This window comes from Hyla sarda, chromosome 1 (assembly GCF_029499605.1).
Source record: "Hyla sarda isolate aHylSar1 chromosome 1, aHylSar1.hap1, whole genome shotgun sequence".
Taxonomy (NCBI): Eukaryota; Metazoa; Chordata; class Amphibia; order Anura; family Hylidae; genus Hyla; species Hyla sarda.
The window spans coordinates 91,645,828-91,662,553 of NC_079189.1; the positions used below are offsets into that span (position 1 = coordinate 91,645,828).

The following is a 16,726-nucleotide window of genomic DNA, read 5'->3' on the forward strand; positions in this document are numbered from 1 at the left end:
TTGCAAGGGTTAATAGCAGGAAATACCCCCAATATTTGTAACCCCTTCTCTTCTGAGTATGGAGGTACCCCATAAGTTGACCTGAAGTGCACTATGGGCGAACTACAATGCTCAGAAGAGAAGGAGTCATATTTGGCTTTTTGAGAGCAAATTTTGCTCGGGGGGCATGTCGCATTTAGGAAGCCCCTATGGTGCCAGAACAGCAAAAAATATCCACATGGCATACCATTTTGGAAACTAGACCCCTTGAGGAATGTAATAAGGAATAAAGTGAGCCTTATTACCCCACAGGTGTTTCACGACTTTTGCATATGTAAAAAAAAAAAAAAAAAATTTCCACTAAAATGTGTGTTTCCCCCCTAATTTCACCTTTTTGCAAGGGTTAATAGCAGAAAATACCCCCCAAAATTTGTAACCCCATCTCTTCTGAGTATGGAGGTACCCCATAAGTTGACCTGAAGTGCACTATGGGCGAACTACAATGCTCAGAAGAGAAGGAGTCATATTTGGCTTTTTGAGAGCAAATTTTGCTCGGGGAGCATGTCGCATTTAGGAAGCCCCTATGGTGCCAGAACAGCAAAAAAAACACACATGGCATACCATTTTGGAAACTAGAACCCTTGAGGAATGTAACAAGGGGTACAGTGAGCATTTGCCCCCCACTGGTGTCTGACAGATCTTTGGAACAGTGGGCTGTACAAGTTTTCATTTTCATGGACCACTGTTCCAAAGATCCGTCAGACACCTGTGGGGGGTAAATTCTCACTGCACCCCTCATTACATTCCGTGAGGGGTGTAGTTTCCGAAATGGGGTCACATGTGGGGTTTTGTTTTTTTTGCGTTTGTCAAAACCGCTGTAACGATCAGCCACCCCTGTGCAAATCACCTCAAATGTACATGGTGCGCTCTCCCTTCTGGGCCTTGTTGTGCGCCCCCAGAGCACTTTGCGCTCACATATGGGGTATCTCTGTAGTCGGGAGAAATTGCGTTATAAATTTTGGGGGGCTTTTTTCCCTTTTACCTCTTGTGAAAATGTAAAGTATAGGGCAACATCAGCATGTTAGTGTAAAAAATAAAAAATGTTTACACTACCATTCTGGTGTAGACTCCAACATTTCCTTTTCACGAAGGGTTAAAGAAGAAAAAGCCCCCCAAACCTTGTAACGCAATTTCTCCCGAGTACAGCGATACCCCATATGTCGCCCTAAACTGTTGCCCTGAAATACGACAGGGCTCCAAAGTGAGAGCACCATGTGCATTTGAGGCCTAAATTAGGGATTTGCATAGGGGTATTCTACGCCAGTGATTCCCAAACAGGGTGCCTCCAGCTGTTGCAAAACTCCCAGCATGCCTGGACAGTCAACGGCTGTCCGACAATACTGTGAGTTGTTGTTTTTCAACAGCTGGAGGCTCCGTTTTGGAAACAGTGGTGTACCGGACGTTCTTATTGGGGGAGGGGGGCTGTGTAAGGGTATGTGTATATGTAGTGTTTTTAACTTTTTGTTTTATTTTGTGTTAGTGTAGTGTAGTGTTTTTAGGGTACAGTCACATGGGCGGGGGATTACAGCGAGTTTCCCAGCGCAAAATTAGCTGCATCTCAAGATGCGAGAAACCCACTGTAAAAGCCTCGCCCATGTGAATGTACCCTGTACATTCACGGGGGTGGCGGGGCGGGGGGGGGGGGGGGGGGGCTTGCATCAGCTGTTGCAAAACCACAACTCCCAGCATGCATGGTCTGTTAGTGCATGCTGGGAGTCATAGTTTTGCAACAGCTGGAGGCACACAGGTTAGGAAACACTGAGTTAGAAACAGACAATGTTTCCCAACCAGTGTGTCTCCATTTGTTGCAAAACTACAACTCCCAGCATGCCCAGACAGCTGAAGGGCATGCTGGGAGTTGTAGTTCGGCAACATCTGAAGGGCCAGATGTTGCTGAACTAAAACTCCCAGCATGCCTGGACAGTCAGTGCATACTGGGAGTTGTAGTTTTGCAACAGCTGGAAGAGCACAGATTGGAGACCATTATACAACGGTCTCCAAACTGGGGCCCTCCAGATGTTGCAAAACTACAACTCCCAGCATGCATGGTCTTTTAGTGCATGCTGGGAGTTATAGTTTTGCAACAGCTGGAGGCACACAGGTTAGGAAACACTGAGTTAGAAACAATGTTTCCCAACCAGTGTGTCTCCAGCTGTTGCAAAACTACAACTCCCAGCATGCCCAGACAGCTGAAGGGCATGCTGGGAGTTGTAGTTCGGCAACATCTGAAGGGCCAGATGTTGCTTAACTAAAACTCCCAGCATGCCTGGACAGTCAGTGCATGCTGGGAGTTGTAGTTTTGCAACAGCTGGAAGAGCACAGATTGGAGACCATTATACAATGGTCTCCAAACTGGGGCCCTCCAGATGTTGCAAAACTACAACTCCCAGCATGCCCAGACAGCCAAAGGCTGTCTAGGCATGCTGGGAGTTGTAGTTTTCAGACTTCTAGAAGCAGCAGTGAACATCTTCACTGCTCCCTCTGAGGACTACATACTTACCTGCTGGTCCCGTCGCTGCTCGTCCACGTGGCCGGTCCCGCGCTGCTCCTCGGTCCCGCCAGGTAAGTCCGCCGGTCCCCACGTGTTCCCCCCGTGTGCCGCAGGTCCCTGCGAGCCCCTGCAGCCTTCGTCCCCCGTTCTGCCCGACTTCCAGGGGCGGGCAGTGCGGGGGATCTGAACTTTCACCCCAGATCACTGTGATTGGTCCACAGGGACCAATCACAGTGATCGCTGACCAGGACCATCAATTGATGGTCCTGGGGGTGAAGCAGAAGTTGTCCCCTGCTGGAAACAGCGGGACTTCTGCCAGTTAACCCGTGCGATGCTGTGCATCGCCGGGTTAACTGAATGTCATTTATAAACGCCGGGATGCGCGAACGCACTGCACAACCCGGCGTTTATATATGACATTCTGCGGGAAGGGGTTAATCATTTAGTTTATACTTAAAACTTTTTTTTTTTTTAAATCAACTGGTGCCAGAAAGTTAAACAGATTTGTAAATTACTTCTATTAAAAAATCTTAATCCTTCCTGCACTTCTTAGCTGCTGAATACTACAGTGGAAATTCTTTTCCGTTTGAAACAGAGCTCTCTGCTGACATCATGAGCACAGTGCTCTCTGCTGACATCTCGGTCCATTTTAGGAACTGCCAGCGTAAAAGGAAATCCCCATAGCAAACATATGTTGTTCTGGACAGTTCCTAAAATGGACAGAGATGTCAGCAGAGAGCAATGTGTTCATGATGTCAGCAGACAGCTCTGTGTTTCAAAAATAAAATAATTTCCGCTGTCGTGTTAAGCAGCTAATAAGTACAGGAAGGATTAAGATTTTTTTTATAGAAGTAAATTACAAATCTATAAACGTATAGAGGAGTTGTTCGGCACTGCTAACTTCTGTCCCTAGGAGCGGATGGACACTAAGTCGCTCTTGCGGAAGGAGGATACGGTGGTGGAGGAAGGAGAAAAATCTGTTTAACTTCCTGGCACCAGTTGATTTAAAAAAAAAAAAAAAAAAGTTTTTCACCGGAGTACCCCTTTAAATCTGTAGCTCCAAATATTCAGCAGAACCTATACATCTGAATACACCCTACAGGGGATTTTATACAAAGGTCTACTAACACTGGTGTTGAAACAGATTCTGCAGTGCCAAGACACTAAAGAGTTACCAGTTACTTTACAGACACATACCTGATCTACAGTGTTTGAAGACGCCGACCACATGCTTTAAAAATGCTGTAAGCTGTTCGGCACTTTTAATTGCTGGATTTTTTGCAGAAACATCTTCATGGTTCCAAAGGGGTCCTCTTTTCCTTAAATACAAATAAATAAAAAGTGTCTCAACCCTGCAAGGTTTTGTAGATAACTAAATTAATACATTCTTAATATTTTTTTGTTTCCATGGTTGTGTCCAAGGAGGACAACACCACATGGCAGTTGTGTTGTTCACTGATGTTTCTTTATAGATCTCATGCTTTTAAAAGGTAGATTTTTTGTACTCACCGTAAAATCTCTCTCTCGTAGCCTTCATTGGGGACACAGATACTGATGGGTATTATGCTCTTGCCACTAGGAGGCGCTGACACTATGGAAAAAGTTGGCTCCTCCCTGGCAGGATATACCCGCCCACTAGAAGTTAGGTAATCAGTTTTGTCACAAAGCCGTAGGAGAAGCCAACAAGAGATATGTCTGAAGGACCATCGAAAGGAAACTCTGATAAAGACATGAAGAAAGGGGTGGGTGCTGTGTCCCTCAATGAAGGCTACGAGAAAGAGATTTTACGGTGAGTACAAAAAAATCTTCCTTTTTCACTCACTCTTCATTGGGGGACACAGATACTGATGGGACGTACCAAAGCAGTCCCCCAGGGTGGGAAGAACAACCACCAGAGAGAAAGAGAGAGAGAGAGAGAGTGTGTGTGTGTGAGTGTCAGTCCAGAGACGGAACCATAACCGCCGCAAAGTCTGCGGGCGAGGCCCTGGGCAGAGAGGCAACCGAGGCAAGAATGAGCATCTGGAAGCCCCGACAAACCATGGAGGGGGGAGGACGCCAGGGAAGAAACAGTCCTGTGCAGAAACCAAAGACCCGATGGCCGCATAGAGGAACAAGAATTGTTCTCCCGGTCGCACACCATCCTGGAAGGCAGGAAGAAGTCAAGTCCCAGAAAACCAGCCAGACAACCATCCTGGCAGGAAAATGCAATGGAAAGGAGAACGACAATAGAACCTCATCAAGAGGGACAACCAATACAAGAACCTGGCGAGAAAACAACAGGGACATCTGTGTACACCTGGGAAGAAGGTGAGCCCAAGTAAGGTGGAGGCTCAAACCTCTGGAAAACAGGGCCATCTGCTGAGAGGCACAGTGAATGCTAAAATAAACAGAACCAAAAGGCTTCAGGTACCAGAACCACCATCCCAGGAACACACCATGGGACCTAGGAGGAAAAGCCTCAGAGTGTATGACCCTGAGCCAGAACCGCAGCCAAGCAGGACGAGCCAAATATTTCCACACAAACAGAAATCTGGCCAGACTGGCGTAACCCAGCTGAGCGGAACAACCTCCGTCCTGGGTGACACTGACCCTGAAGGAGCAGAAGGGGGGAAAGCAGCCTACAAGAACCGGAATGCCTTGAGAAGGGGCATCCCTGAGCACCGGAAACTGGAGGTTCCCAGGACTCAGGAAGGTCCCACACCCGTAGTGTGAGAGCAAACCCAGCCACAGCGAAAAGCACCGGGGAATGTACTTCTGCGACAAGACTAGAAGTAGCACGGTTCAGCGACACCACCCCAGGGAAGGCAGAAAGGAGCTGGGCAGGAGGGTCCCACATGCCCCAGGTTCCAGCCCTAACTACAGCACCAAGAACAGGAAGGCCGTTCAAGGGAGAAAGATGCCCCAGGCGTCCAGGAGGGTACCCAATGCAAGAAAACTCTCTGGCACCTGAGAACACAAACTAAGAGGGAAGAACTAGGAGAACAAGCCTTGGACCCCAGTGGTTCAAAAGGACCCGAAGACCCCGAGGCAAAGGCCCGACAGGACAGAACCTGAGGGGGAGGGAAAAGGGAGTCTAGCTGTAACTCCCAGGTGCCATGCACCAAAAGGCTACTCCAGCAGACTGTTAGGTCAAGTAAACCGCAACTGATCTAATAAAAAGGAAGAATGGACCCACTGTCCAGGAGCACTCCACCAAGGGAGAAGGAAAGTGGTGGCAGGAACCAGAACAAAGATGGGTCAGACTGCCGCAGCTGAGCCATCTATGACCGCAGACACCCCTCCAGCAAAGGAAAGAGTCTAGGCTGTCTGAACAGCAGGCAACTAAGAAAGGAGGGAGGTGCTAGAGTGTAATAGAAAGCCATGAGCACAGACATAGCTGGTGGGACCCCCTCCTGATTGCTCAGAGCAGAACAGGAATTCAGCGTAAGGGGAGAGAGAAGGCACTACAACGGCAGTAGCCAGTTGTTGAGAAAGCAGACACTGCATAGCCGAGCCTCAGAGGGTGAGAATAGAACCCCTGCAAAAACATACCAAGGTATGGAGGAGCAGTGCACGTCTTCTGAGAAAACCAGGACACCTGTGCTAGGCAAGGCAAAACACTACAAATGCCAATAAGGTACATGCACTTCAACATACAGTAGAGGAGGTACATCCCAAAAAGGGACAAAACCCTGGTCCTTGGAATAAAAGGCAGACGCTGTTACAACCGAGCCATTCCGGCCCTTGCCTAAAGGCAACGGCTCAGTCAACTGGGCCGCCAGCGTAGAAAAGTAGGAACTCCGGTAGGAAACCCGGAGATATTGGGCACAGAGAAACTGCAGAGTCCACAAGGATCTGTAGACAATGCCCCTATCCCATCATCTAGAGGTGCCACCAAGGGCATGTCGCAATGCACCAAAACTACAGGTGCAGATGCAGGAGCTGCAGGATGGAAGGGGCATGGGGAACCATGCAGACACAGTCTGGCTTACCGCATGAGGGTCAAGGAAACACACAGAGCCACTGTTCAGGAACCTGACATGGAAGGCGAATTACCGGATAACAGTTGCCTGTGCAGCAGGTATGGGTAGGTGACCTGGAGAATAAAGAAACCAAGCAGAAATAGACTGGCTAATTGGTAAAGGGATCGCTAAACACACAGGACCAATCCTTCAAGCCCTCACACTGTAAGTGGGTTATCGAACCTCAGAGGTGGGTGTGACAGGCCAGAGATGGGCGAACAGAGAAGGAGACCCCGCAGACTCTGGTGGAAAGTATAGGGCCCATGGGAAATGAGGGGCCACCCATGTGAAATCCCACTCCGCCAGCAGGGTACCTTAACACCAGCCGTGGTGCAGGAAGTGCGTGATAGGAGCGCAGAACACAGTTTGGCTGCCCAGGAAAGGGTCTCCTGAACCCGCAAGTTTACTCTTTAGGACCTGGACCGTGGCTGCAGGAGCAGCAGCTATGCAATCAACCTGGTAGTATACGCAGTTGCCTGTGATGGGGAACCGGCTGAGGCGGAAAACGTACAACCACAGTCTGACTTGTCGACAGGATATACCAGCAGGCGCTGGCTGGTGGCGAAAAGGGGACCACAGCATAGATAGGTTAGCCCTGCGCCCCTAATCAATTGCTGTAGCAAAAAACTTGACAACCCCCAGGATGTAGTTTAAGCAGAGCAAATTTGCAGAGTGAGGCACCTAAGAGGATCCCATAGGGAAGTCAGAGGCTCAGCCGAGGATGCCTTGGTGACCCAGGTCAAGGCAAAAATCAAAGGAAAGGCAGACCCAGCTGCCTAGAGGCAGTATTCGAGAGAGTCACATGAAGTCTGTCGTAGGACCAACTCAGGCCAGGGGTAGAGTGGCAGACTAGACAGATGGAACACCGGAGAATCCCCGAGGGGGAGATGTCCACTAGGAGGCCCGGCAGGAAGAGACAGGTATAGTGTCTATAGTCCTGAACTCTTCCAGAAACGGAGTTCCGGATGCTTCCAGAACCCATCAATTCAGCATGAGAACTGGAGTCCACAGTCTCAGGGTTCTGTAGGTGTGAGGTGCCCTTGATTACCATGATTAAGCCATCCACCATGTCATGTGTGCGAGAGGAGCGACCGAGAAATAAACTATATACACTGCTCAAAAAAATAAAGGGAACATTAAGATAACACATCCTAGATCTAAATGAATGAACTAATCGTATGAAATACTTTCGTCTTTACATAGATTAATGTGCGGACAACAAAATCACAAAAATTATCAATGTAAATCAAATTTATTAACCCATGGAGGTCTGGATATGGAGTCACACTCAAAGTCAAAGTGGAAAACCACACTACAGGTTGATCCAACTTTGATGTAATGTCCTTAAAACAAGTCAAAATGAGGCTCAGTAGTGTGTGTGTGGCCTCCACGTGCCCGTATGACCTCCCTACAATGCCTGGGCATGCTCCTGATGAGGTGGCGGATGGTCTCCTGAGGGATGTCCTCCCAGACCTGGACTAAAGCATCTGCTAAATCCTGGACAGTCTGTGATGCAACGTGGCCTTGTTGGATGGAGTGAGACATGATGTCCCAGATGTGCTCAATCAATTCAGGTCTGGGCAATGGGTGGGCCAGACCATAGCATGAATGCCTTCCTTTTGCAGGAACTGCTCACACTCCAGCCACATAAGGTCTAGCATTGTCTTACATTAGGAGGAACCCAGGGCCAACCGCACCAGCATATGGTCTCACAAGGGGTTTGAGGATCTCATCTTGGTACCTCTGGCAAGGACATGGAGGGCTGTGCGGCCCCCCAAAGAAATGCTACCCCACACCATTACTGACCCATCGCCAAACTGGTCATGCTGGAGGATGTTGCAGGCAGCAGAACGTTCTCCACGGCGTCTCCAGACTCTGTCACATCTGTCACATGTGTGCAGTGTGAACCTTCTTTCATCTGTGATGAGCACAGGGCGCCAGTGGCGAATTTGCCAATCTTTTTGTTCTCTGGCAAATGCCAAACTTCCTGCACGGTGTTGGGCTGTAAGCACAACCCCCACCTGTGGACGTCGGGCCCTCATACCACCCTCATGAAGTCTGTTTCTGACCATCTGAGTGGACACATGCACATTTGTGGCCTGCTGGAGGTCATTTTGCAGGGCTCTGGCAGTGCTCCTCCTTGCACAAAGGCGGAGGTAGTGGTCCTGCTGCTGAGTTGTTGCCCTCCTACGGCCTCCTCCACGTCTCCTGATGTACTGGCCTGTCTCCTGGTAGCACCTCCATGCTCTGGACACTACGCTGACAGACACAGCAAACCTTCTTGCCACAGCTCGCATTGATGTGTCATTCTGGATGAGCTGCACTACCTGAGCCACTTGTGTGGGTTGTAGATGCCACCTCATGCTACCATTAGAGTGAAAGCACCGCCAGCATTCAAAAGTGACCAAAACATCAGCCAGGAAGCACAGGAACTGAGTGTGGTCTGTGGTCACCACCTGCAGAACCACTCCTTTAATGGGGTGTCTTGCTAATTGCCTATAATTTCCACGTGTTGTCTGTTCCATTTGCACAACAGCATGTGAAATTGATTGTCAATCAGTGTTGCTTCCTAAGTGGATTTACTTGGAGTTACATTGTGTTGTTTAGGTGTTCCCTTTATTTTTTTGAGCAGTGTATCTTTGGGGCAGATTAATTAGCATTTTCCTTGACTTTGGTATAAATGGCTGTAAAATTAGGCATAACTTGGCGCAGTGTGGGATCTTCATCTAAAACACATACATTCTAGACATTCTTTGTGTCTTGACACGCTGCGCCAAGATGAGCCAGAATTTGTCCTTAGGTGGAAAGACGTTTTTAATATAAAATGTGTCCCATGTTGGTGAGAAGCTGCTTCTAGCACACTGATTCATATCCTACAATAACAGGAATCAAAACTACCGGCATCGGACACATTAGGGCAGTGTTTTAGGAGAGAGGGGGGGAAAAGAAAAAAAAAAACAACGCTAGAGGTCAAAATAACAGTATGCAACAGATTTTTTTTAAATGATTTCATGATATCATTTTCTTGTGGTCTTGTGATTCCTTACCATGTATATCCTATGGTCTCTCCATTAGCAATAAATGTTAGCACTAATATACTACACAATTTCAAGTAATTTTTTATCTACTATAAAACATGGCTATTCATGAGTGAGAAATGAGAATGAGCATACCTTGATGTAATAAACTCTATGAGTGTTTTGACCTTTTCATCTTGCTCCACCGAGAGATCTGTCTCATTGAGGATGCTTGTATGCAAGTGAGGAACAGCAGTGCTTGTATTCCCTAAGCTGATGCTAGAAGAGGTAGAACTTGAGCTGAGCCCTGAGTCCGTCATAGGGGAAGGCTGGTATTCAGGAATAAAGTCATTAATACCTGCAAAGCAAAAACGTATGTCTTATATTCAAGCAGCTGAAAAGTTACTGTATTGTGCATGTCACTTGTTAATCCAGGTGCTGTATATGATGTTTTACACAAAGGATGGTCTCTTACCTGTAAAGGAGAACTCCAGATGTGCATTGCTTTTTACAGTCAATACCCGAGGTTCATTGCATTCCCTATTCCTGAGGAGGATGGCCGCCACACTCTGCACACTGCTATTCGTTCCCACCACAATCAATAGATGTAGAAGCAGACGCTTACAATGTTCATACACTTCAGGGTGGTAGTGGTCAAATCCTAAAATGAAAAGCAACAAATACAAAGAAAACTAGCAATAAATATAGTTTTCTCTTCATGAGCTAAAGGGGAACTACACTGCTATATATCAGTGAATGAAATATACATAAATAGCATTACATAATCTGTAAGAAGAATAGGTCATAATGCCATATTATTTTGCCCATAGAATTTGACACATGGACATGTATCCAACAGCCCCTCTTCCTATAAACCGCTGCTTCCGTGCTGCATCACTCCAGACCAAATAAACAAGAACAGCAAAATACAAGATTATTCTGTATGTGCTAGGTTAAATTAGCCTTTGGTTGACCATAGAAATATTTCATATGCACTCAATGAGTCCCCTTCAGTCTATTGTTTCCTATGCCCATGTAGCTGCTGTAAAGCATCTCTCTAAATACTGTTAACAGAGCAAAAGGTCAGGAAAGAAAAGAAAAATCTAGGTGACATTTCCTTGTAGCCTATTGACTGCTGCAGTAAAACATTGCAAGAAACACAATTGTATATAGGCGATGAAGCAACCAATTACCTATAAAGATGGCATGTAGTAAAAGGTGCAGGTAGCCTCCCCACTCCACCTTCACACTATGATCAATGATCAGATCTGTCAGAAGGATCACCGCTATGTTGCACCTACAAAAGAATATGAACTGGTCAAAAAAATTGCCTTACAGTTTCAGACTGAAACATATCAAAGGAATAATATACATGGAAATAAAAAGTATTCAGCTCTATATCTGCAGACATTAGGAGATGGGTGATAGGTATCAATTCTTTTCTCTCCCTGTCACTTAGCTTATGGATGTTTGTAAAGCTGTAAAATCAAGTTTAACTTTTAAGAGTCATGGAGACAAGGCTGAGCTGCAACATGCACGCCTCCTCTTACCCTGCATGATTGCTGTACAAGGCTCAGCCCAACCTGGACATGAATCACACAAGGCATGGAAGGGGTGGGGGAGGGAGGAGGCGTGCAAGCTGCAGCTCAGCACGGCCTCTATTACGTCTGAGCTTGAAAGTAAAACATAATTTTATAACTTTGCAAACAGCCATTAGCTTGAAAAAAAAAAAAAAAAGTATCATTTATTTTATCCTGCTATCGGCCAATGTCTGCAGCTCTAAGCATGATAGAGAGTTGACAGATTCGTTTCATATCATGTGACTGGTACCTGTGTAGTGATGTGCCAGGGGATGTGGTTTCTGGTAAATAATCCACAAGAGGTGACCAGCAACCTCCTGTGGGTGGAAAGGGTAGAGGCTCGGCTCGATTGTGTTCCATCACTTTTAAGCGCCAGTTAGAGAACAGTGGCATTGAGTCACCTGCAACACAACAAAAACAGTTCAATAGACAAGCAGAGACTAGCCTTAGTTTTACTGCAGTGCAATCCAAAAAAAAAAACACAGAACCTGATGGACCCCATAAATCATAAGTTACTGGGGTCAGCTGGGCACAGTTGTCTTTTGTTTAACCCCTTAAGGACTCAGCCCATTTTGGCCTTAAGGACTCTTAAAGACAATTTAATTTTTACGTTTTCATTTTTTCCTCCTCGCCTTCTAAAAATCATAACTCTTTTATATTTTCATCCACAGACTAGTATGAGGGCTTGTTTTTTGCGTGACCAGTTGTCCTTTGTAATGACATCACTCATTATATCATAAAATGTATGGCGCAACCAAAAAACACTATTTTTGTGGGGAAATTAAAACGAAAAACGCAATTTTGCTAATTTTGGAAGGTTTTGTTTTCACGCCGTACAATTTCTGGTAAAAATGACATGTGTTCTTTATTCTGAGGGTCAATACGATTAAAATGATACCCAATATTATATACTTTTATATTATTGTTGCGCTTAAAAAAAATCACAAACTTTTTAACCAAATTAGTACGTTTATAAGCCCTTTATTTTGATGACCTATAACTTTTTTATTTTTCCGTATAAGCGGCGGTATGGGGGCTCATTTTTTGCGCCATGATCTGTACTTTTTTTTGATACCACATTTGTATATAAAAAACTTTTAATACATTTTTTATAATTTTTTTTTAAATAAAATGTATTAAAAAAGTAGGAATTTTGGACTTTTTTAATTTTTTTTCGTTCACGCCGTTCACCGTACGGGATCATTAACATTTTATTTTAATAGTTCGGACATTTACGCACGCGGCGATACCAAATATGTCTATAAAAAATGTTTTTTACGCTTTTTGGGGGTAAAATAGGAAAAAACGGACGTTTTACTTTTTTATTGGGGGAGGGGATTTTTCACTTTTTTTTTTACTTTTACTTTTACATTTTTTTACATTTTTTTTTACACTTGAATAGTCCCCATAGGGGACTATTCATAGCAATACCATGATTGCTAATACTGATCTGTTCTATGTATAGGACATAGAACAGATCAGTATTATCGGTCATCTCCTGCTCTGGTCTGCTCGATCACAGACCAGAGCAGGAGACGCCGGGAGCCGCACGGAGGAAGGTGAGGGGACCTCCGTGCGGCGTTATGAATGATCGGATCCCCGCATCAGCGCTGCGGGCGATCCGATCGTTCATTTTAATCGCGAACTCCCGCAGATGCCGGGATCTGTATTGATCCCGGCACCTGAGGGGTTAATGGCGGACGCCCGCGAGATCGCGGGCGTCGGCCATTGCCGGCGGGTCCCTGGCTGCGATCAGCAGCCGGGATCAGCCGCGCATGACACGGGCATCGCTCCGATGCCCGCGGTTATGCTTAGGACGTAAATGTACGTCCTGGTGCGTTAAGTACCACCTCACCAGGACGTACATTTACGTCCTGCGTCCTTAAGGGGTTAAAGGGGTACTCCCGTGGAAAACTTTTTTTTTTTTTTTTTAAATCAACTGGTGCCAGAAAGTTTAACTGATTTGTAAATCCCTTCTATTAAAAAATCTTAATCCTTCCAGTACTTTTAAGGGGCTGTATACTAAAGAGAAATCCAAAAAAGAAATGCATTTCCTCTGATGTCATGACCACAGTGCTCTCTGCTGACCTCAGCTGTTCATTTTAGGAACTGTCCAGAGCAGCATATGTTTGCTATGAGGATTTTCTTCTGCTCTGGACAGTTCCTGAAATGGACAGCAGAGGTCAGCAGAGAGCACTGTGGTCATGACATCAGAGGAAATGCATTTCTTTTTTGGATTTCTCTTTAGTATACAGCCCCTAAAAAGTACTGGAAGGATTAAGATTTTTTTAATAGAAGTGATTTACAAATCTGTTTAACTTTCTGGCACCAGTTGATTTAAAAAAAAAAAAAAAAAGTTTTCCATGGGAGTACCCCTTTAACATATCCAAGAATGCACTCTCAGTTTCTGTTGTAACAGAAGCCATGACATGATCAGACACCAACTATCCAGTAGATAAATGATAGGTTGTCTTTATGGGGAAAAACATTTTAGCATGCTGACTGGCACTTAATGCTGCAGAAGACGTATGGATCTTGGACAAACCCACCAGCAATTGTCTCTGACACTATGATGACTAGAACATTGTGAATATTACAGGAAATTTCATTTAATTTTGGATATCAAATAATTTGGACTGTATTTCCCTGTTAATTCATTTAGATAAAAGGGTCATACCATAGTAGGTGACATGAAGTCACAAAAAAATGGCAACACTTAGAATTAATGTTAAAGGGGTACTCCACTGGTCAGCATTCGGAACTAAATGTTCCGAATGCTGTTTTCGAGCTGTGGGGGTCAGCCATGCCCTGTGATGTCATGGCCACGGGCCCTCAATGCAAGTCAATGGGGGGGGGGCGTGATGGACATCACGCCCTCTCCCATAGACCTAAATTGAGGGGGGCGTTGACGACCTCCACAGTGCGAAAACAGCATTCAGAACATTTAGTTCTGAAGGCTAGCCAGTGGAGTACCCCTTTAAGCACTGTGGCTTCTTTACAGCTCTTGTCCACTATATTGCAGACGTCTACAGCAAGAATCCATAAAGTGTGGTGGTCTGACCCCTAAGGATCACAGAGTTATGGCACTCTATAACAGGACTAGATGTGAATACCCAATTAAATCCTGTAAGACAAAGTCATAAACAAGAAAATGAAAAAAAAGTTATTACTTTTCTCCTCCTCATAAGACCCTCCAGAACTGCTGCTGTATCGGGACTCTAGTCTATGGTGTTGGCGGTTTAAGTTGCTGTTCAGACCACTGTAGATATCAAGATGGACATAGCTATAAAAAAGCATACAAGATTACATATTTTATTTAAAGCACAAAATATTAGATTATTGAAAATACTGATATATGATAGAAACCAACACTACATCCGTCCACAACAACATAGCATGGTCACACCAGCCATTTACAGCTTTTCTAAATGGATTATATCCTAAGCCTCTATGTGATCCTTGATCTTTTCCGCTGAACAAAAATGAATGCCAATCCTGAATTGTGTAATTCCCATACTGCATAGCATCTGTGCGAGGATTTTCTGGTGACCTCTTGTCCATACATAATCTTGTTTCTATACAGTATATGCTCCTCTCTTATTTCTATGAAACGCCAGTTTAGAATTTGCCTATTTCTGCTCCTGCTTTGTCATCCTGGAAATGTATTTTCTTCTATAGGATGGGTTACACACTAATTATTTAACCAATTCTATGCCAGCCTATTTGGGGCTTTGACAAATTATTGTGATTTGAAAAAAATAAAAATAAAAACTTTTGACCTCTTTGACAGATATCCTTACCATAGTCAGTCTCCTGCAGCGATACAAGGAGAGAAGTACTCAGCCATGAGCTTCTAATAATGGGTGAAGGTCTGAACATCCAGAGCTTGGATGACCAAAACTTTTCACATGTCTCAAAATTTTTAACTTTAAGGACCACGTTATGTTTTTTGTACTTTTTCATTATCTCAAGTCCCTAATTTATTAAGCTTGTTTTTTGGTGGCATGAGTTATACGTCTCAATGGCACCAAAGATACTGTTCAATTACCATCCAGGCATTGCAGGGCAGCAGTTGTATTGTTACATTTTATAAGCCAAGTGTATCGCTAAAAAACCTGGTCAACCCTGGCACACTGTTCCCAGCATTAAAGGGGTACTCCACCCCTAGACATCTTATCCCCTATCCAAAGGATAGGGGATAACAAGTCTGATTGCGGGGGTCCCGCTGCTGGGGAACCCTGCAATACAGCATGCAGCACCCACCTGTTTCTGCTCCGGAAGCGCTGGAGGGTATGGGTCCCGACCACGGAAACGGAAGATCGTGATGTCACGACTCCGCCCCCGTGTGAAGTCACGCCCCAGCCCCTCAATGCAAGTCTATAGACTTGCATTGGGGGGCGGGGCATGACGTCACGATCTTCCGTTCCCGTGGTCGGGACCCAGACCCTTCCGGAGCAGAAACAGGTGGGTGCCGCATGCTATACTGCGGGGTCCCTAGCGGCGGGACCCCCGCAATCAGACATCTTATCCCCTATCCTTTGGATAGGGGATAAGATGTCTAGGGGTGGAGTACCCCTTTAAGGCAGATAAGAGGTGTTACATTACTGAAAAAGAAAATGACTCACTTTTCTTCAATGCCATCCCTAGTATGCTTGTTCTCGTGGCTGCTGTCAGTCGGAGCTACCATTGTATTGCTGCTGGATATGGTTCCTGCTGAAACAATACACACAATAACCAAGAACAGTAGGTACATAGGAATACATCATCTACAGTGGGACATTACAATTGTGTTAGACATTCAGAATTTAGGAGCTTTAAATTGGAAAAGAGGTGCACCAACCAACATAATGGTGCATTATAAAATACATCAACCAAAATTATGACTATTTTTTTTTATATGATGTTTAATATACAAGTGACTAGAAGTCTTAATCTGGCCATACACATAAGAAAGCTGTTGGCCCCCAAATGCTTGTTCGGCCGACAAACATTTCTCACAATCCCCCCATACACATCCCCACTCAGCTCGACTGAGCATGCGTTTGCTTTCAATGAGGAGAGAAAGAACTGTGAATAGAACTGAATTGAAAGATGATAGATATTGAAATCTAACTACCCGATCATTCTCCCCAGGCAGCACATGTTGGGAGGCCCATCATCCGTGGGATTGGGCAACAATTTAAATCTAATGTGCATGGGCAGCTTACAGTTGCATAACTTTTAATTGTTTACATAAATTATTTAACCCCTTAATGACAAGCCCATTTTGACCATAAGGACACAGCCAATTTTATTTTAGCGTTTTTCATTTTTTCCTTCTAAAATCCATAACTCTTTTATATTTCCATCTACCGACCCATATAAGGGCTTGTTTTTTGCATGACCAATTGTAGTTTGTAATGAAACCTCTCATTTCACCAAAAAATGTATGGCAAACCCAAAGAATTATTTTTTTAGGGAGGAAATTTAAATGAAAACCACAATTTTGCATATTTTGGAGGGTTTCGTTTTCACACTGTACACTTTATGGTAAAAATGACATGTGTTCTTTATTCTGTGGGTCAACACTGTCAATATCCTAAAAATTATATTGCCTGA

The 16,726-nt window shown here is 45.0% G+C and overlaps 1 protein-coding gene across 13 annotated transcripts in view; it reads right to left on the bottom strand.

Annotated features, from left to right (window-relative positions):
• Positions 1 to 16,726, bottom strand: part of FRYL (FRY like transcription coactivator) — a 358,656-nt gene that overhangs the window by 51,629 nt on the left and 290,301 nt on the right. For 5 of the 13 annotated variants that reach the window (XM_056557831.1, XM_056557761.1, XM_056557788.1 and 2 more), the window contains 7 exons: positions 15,754 to 15,841; positions 14,299 to 14,411; positions 11,379 to 11,529; positions 10,742 to 10,845; positions 10,024 to 10,209; positions 9,705 to 9,906; positions 3,728 to 3,849 (listed from right to left, as the gene is read on the bottom strand). In XM_056557831.1, coding sequence (XP_056413806.1) covers positions 3,728 to 3,849; positions 9,705 to 9,906; positions 10,024 to 10,209; positions 10,742 to 10,845; positions 11,379 to 11,529; positions 14,299 to 14,411; positions 15,754 to 15,841 — 966 coding nt within the window. The remainder of the gene's footprint in view (positions 1 to 3,727; positions 3,850 to 9,704; positions 9,907 to 10,023; positions 10,210 to 10,741; positions 10,846 to 11,378; positions 11,530 to 14,298; positions 14,412 to 15,753; positions 15,842 to 16,726) is intronic. The other 8 variants (XM_056557808.1, XM_056557798.1, XM_056557751.1 and 5 more) reach the window with 3 other exon arrangements.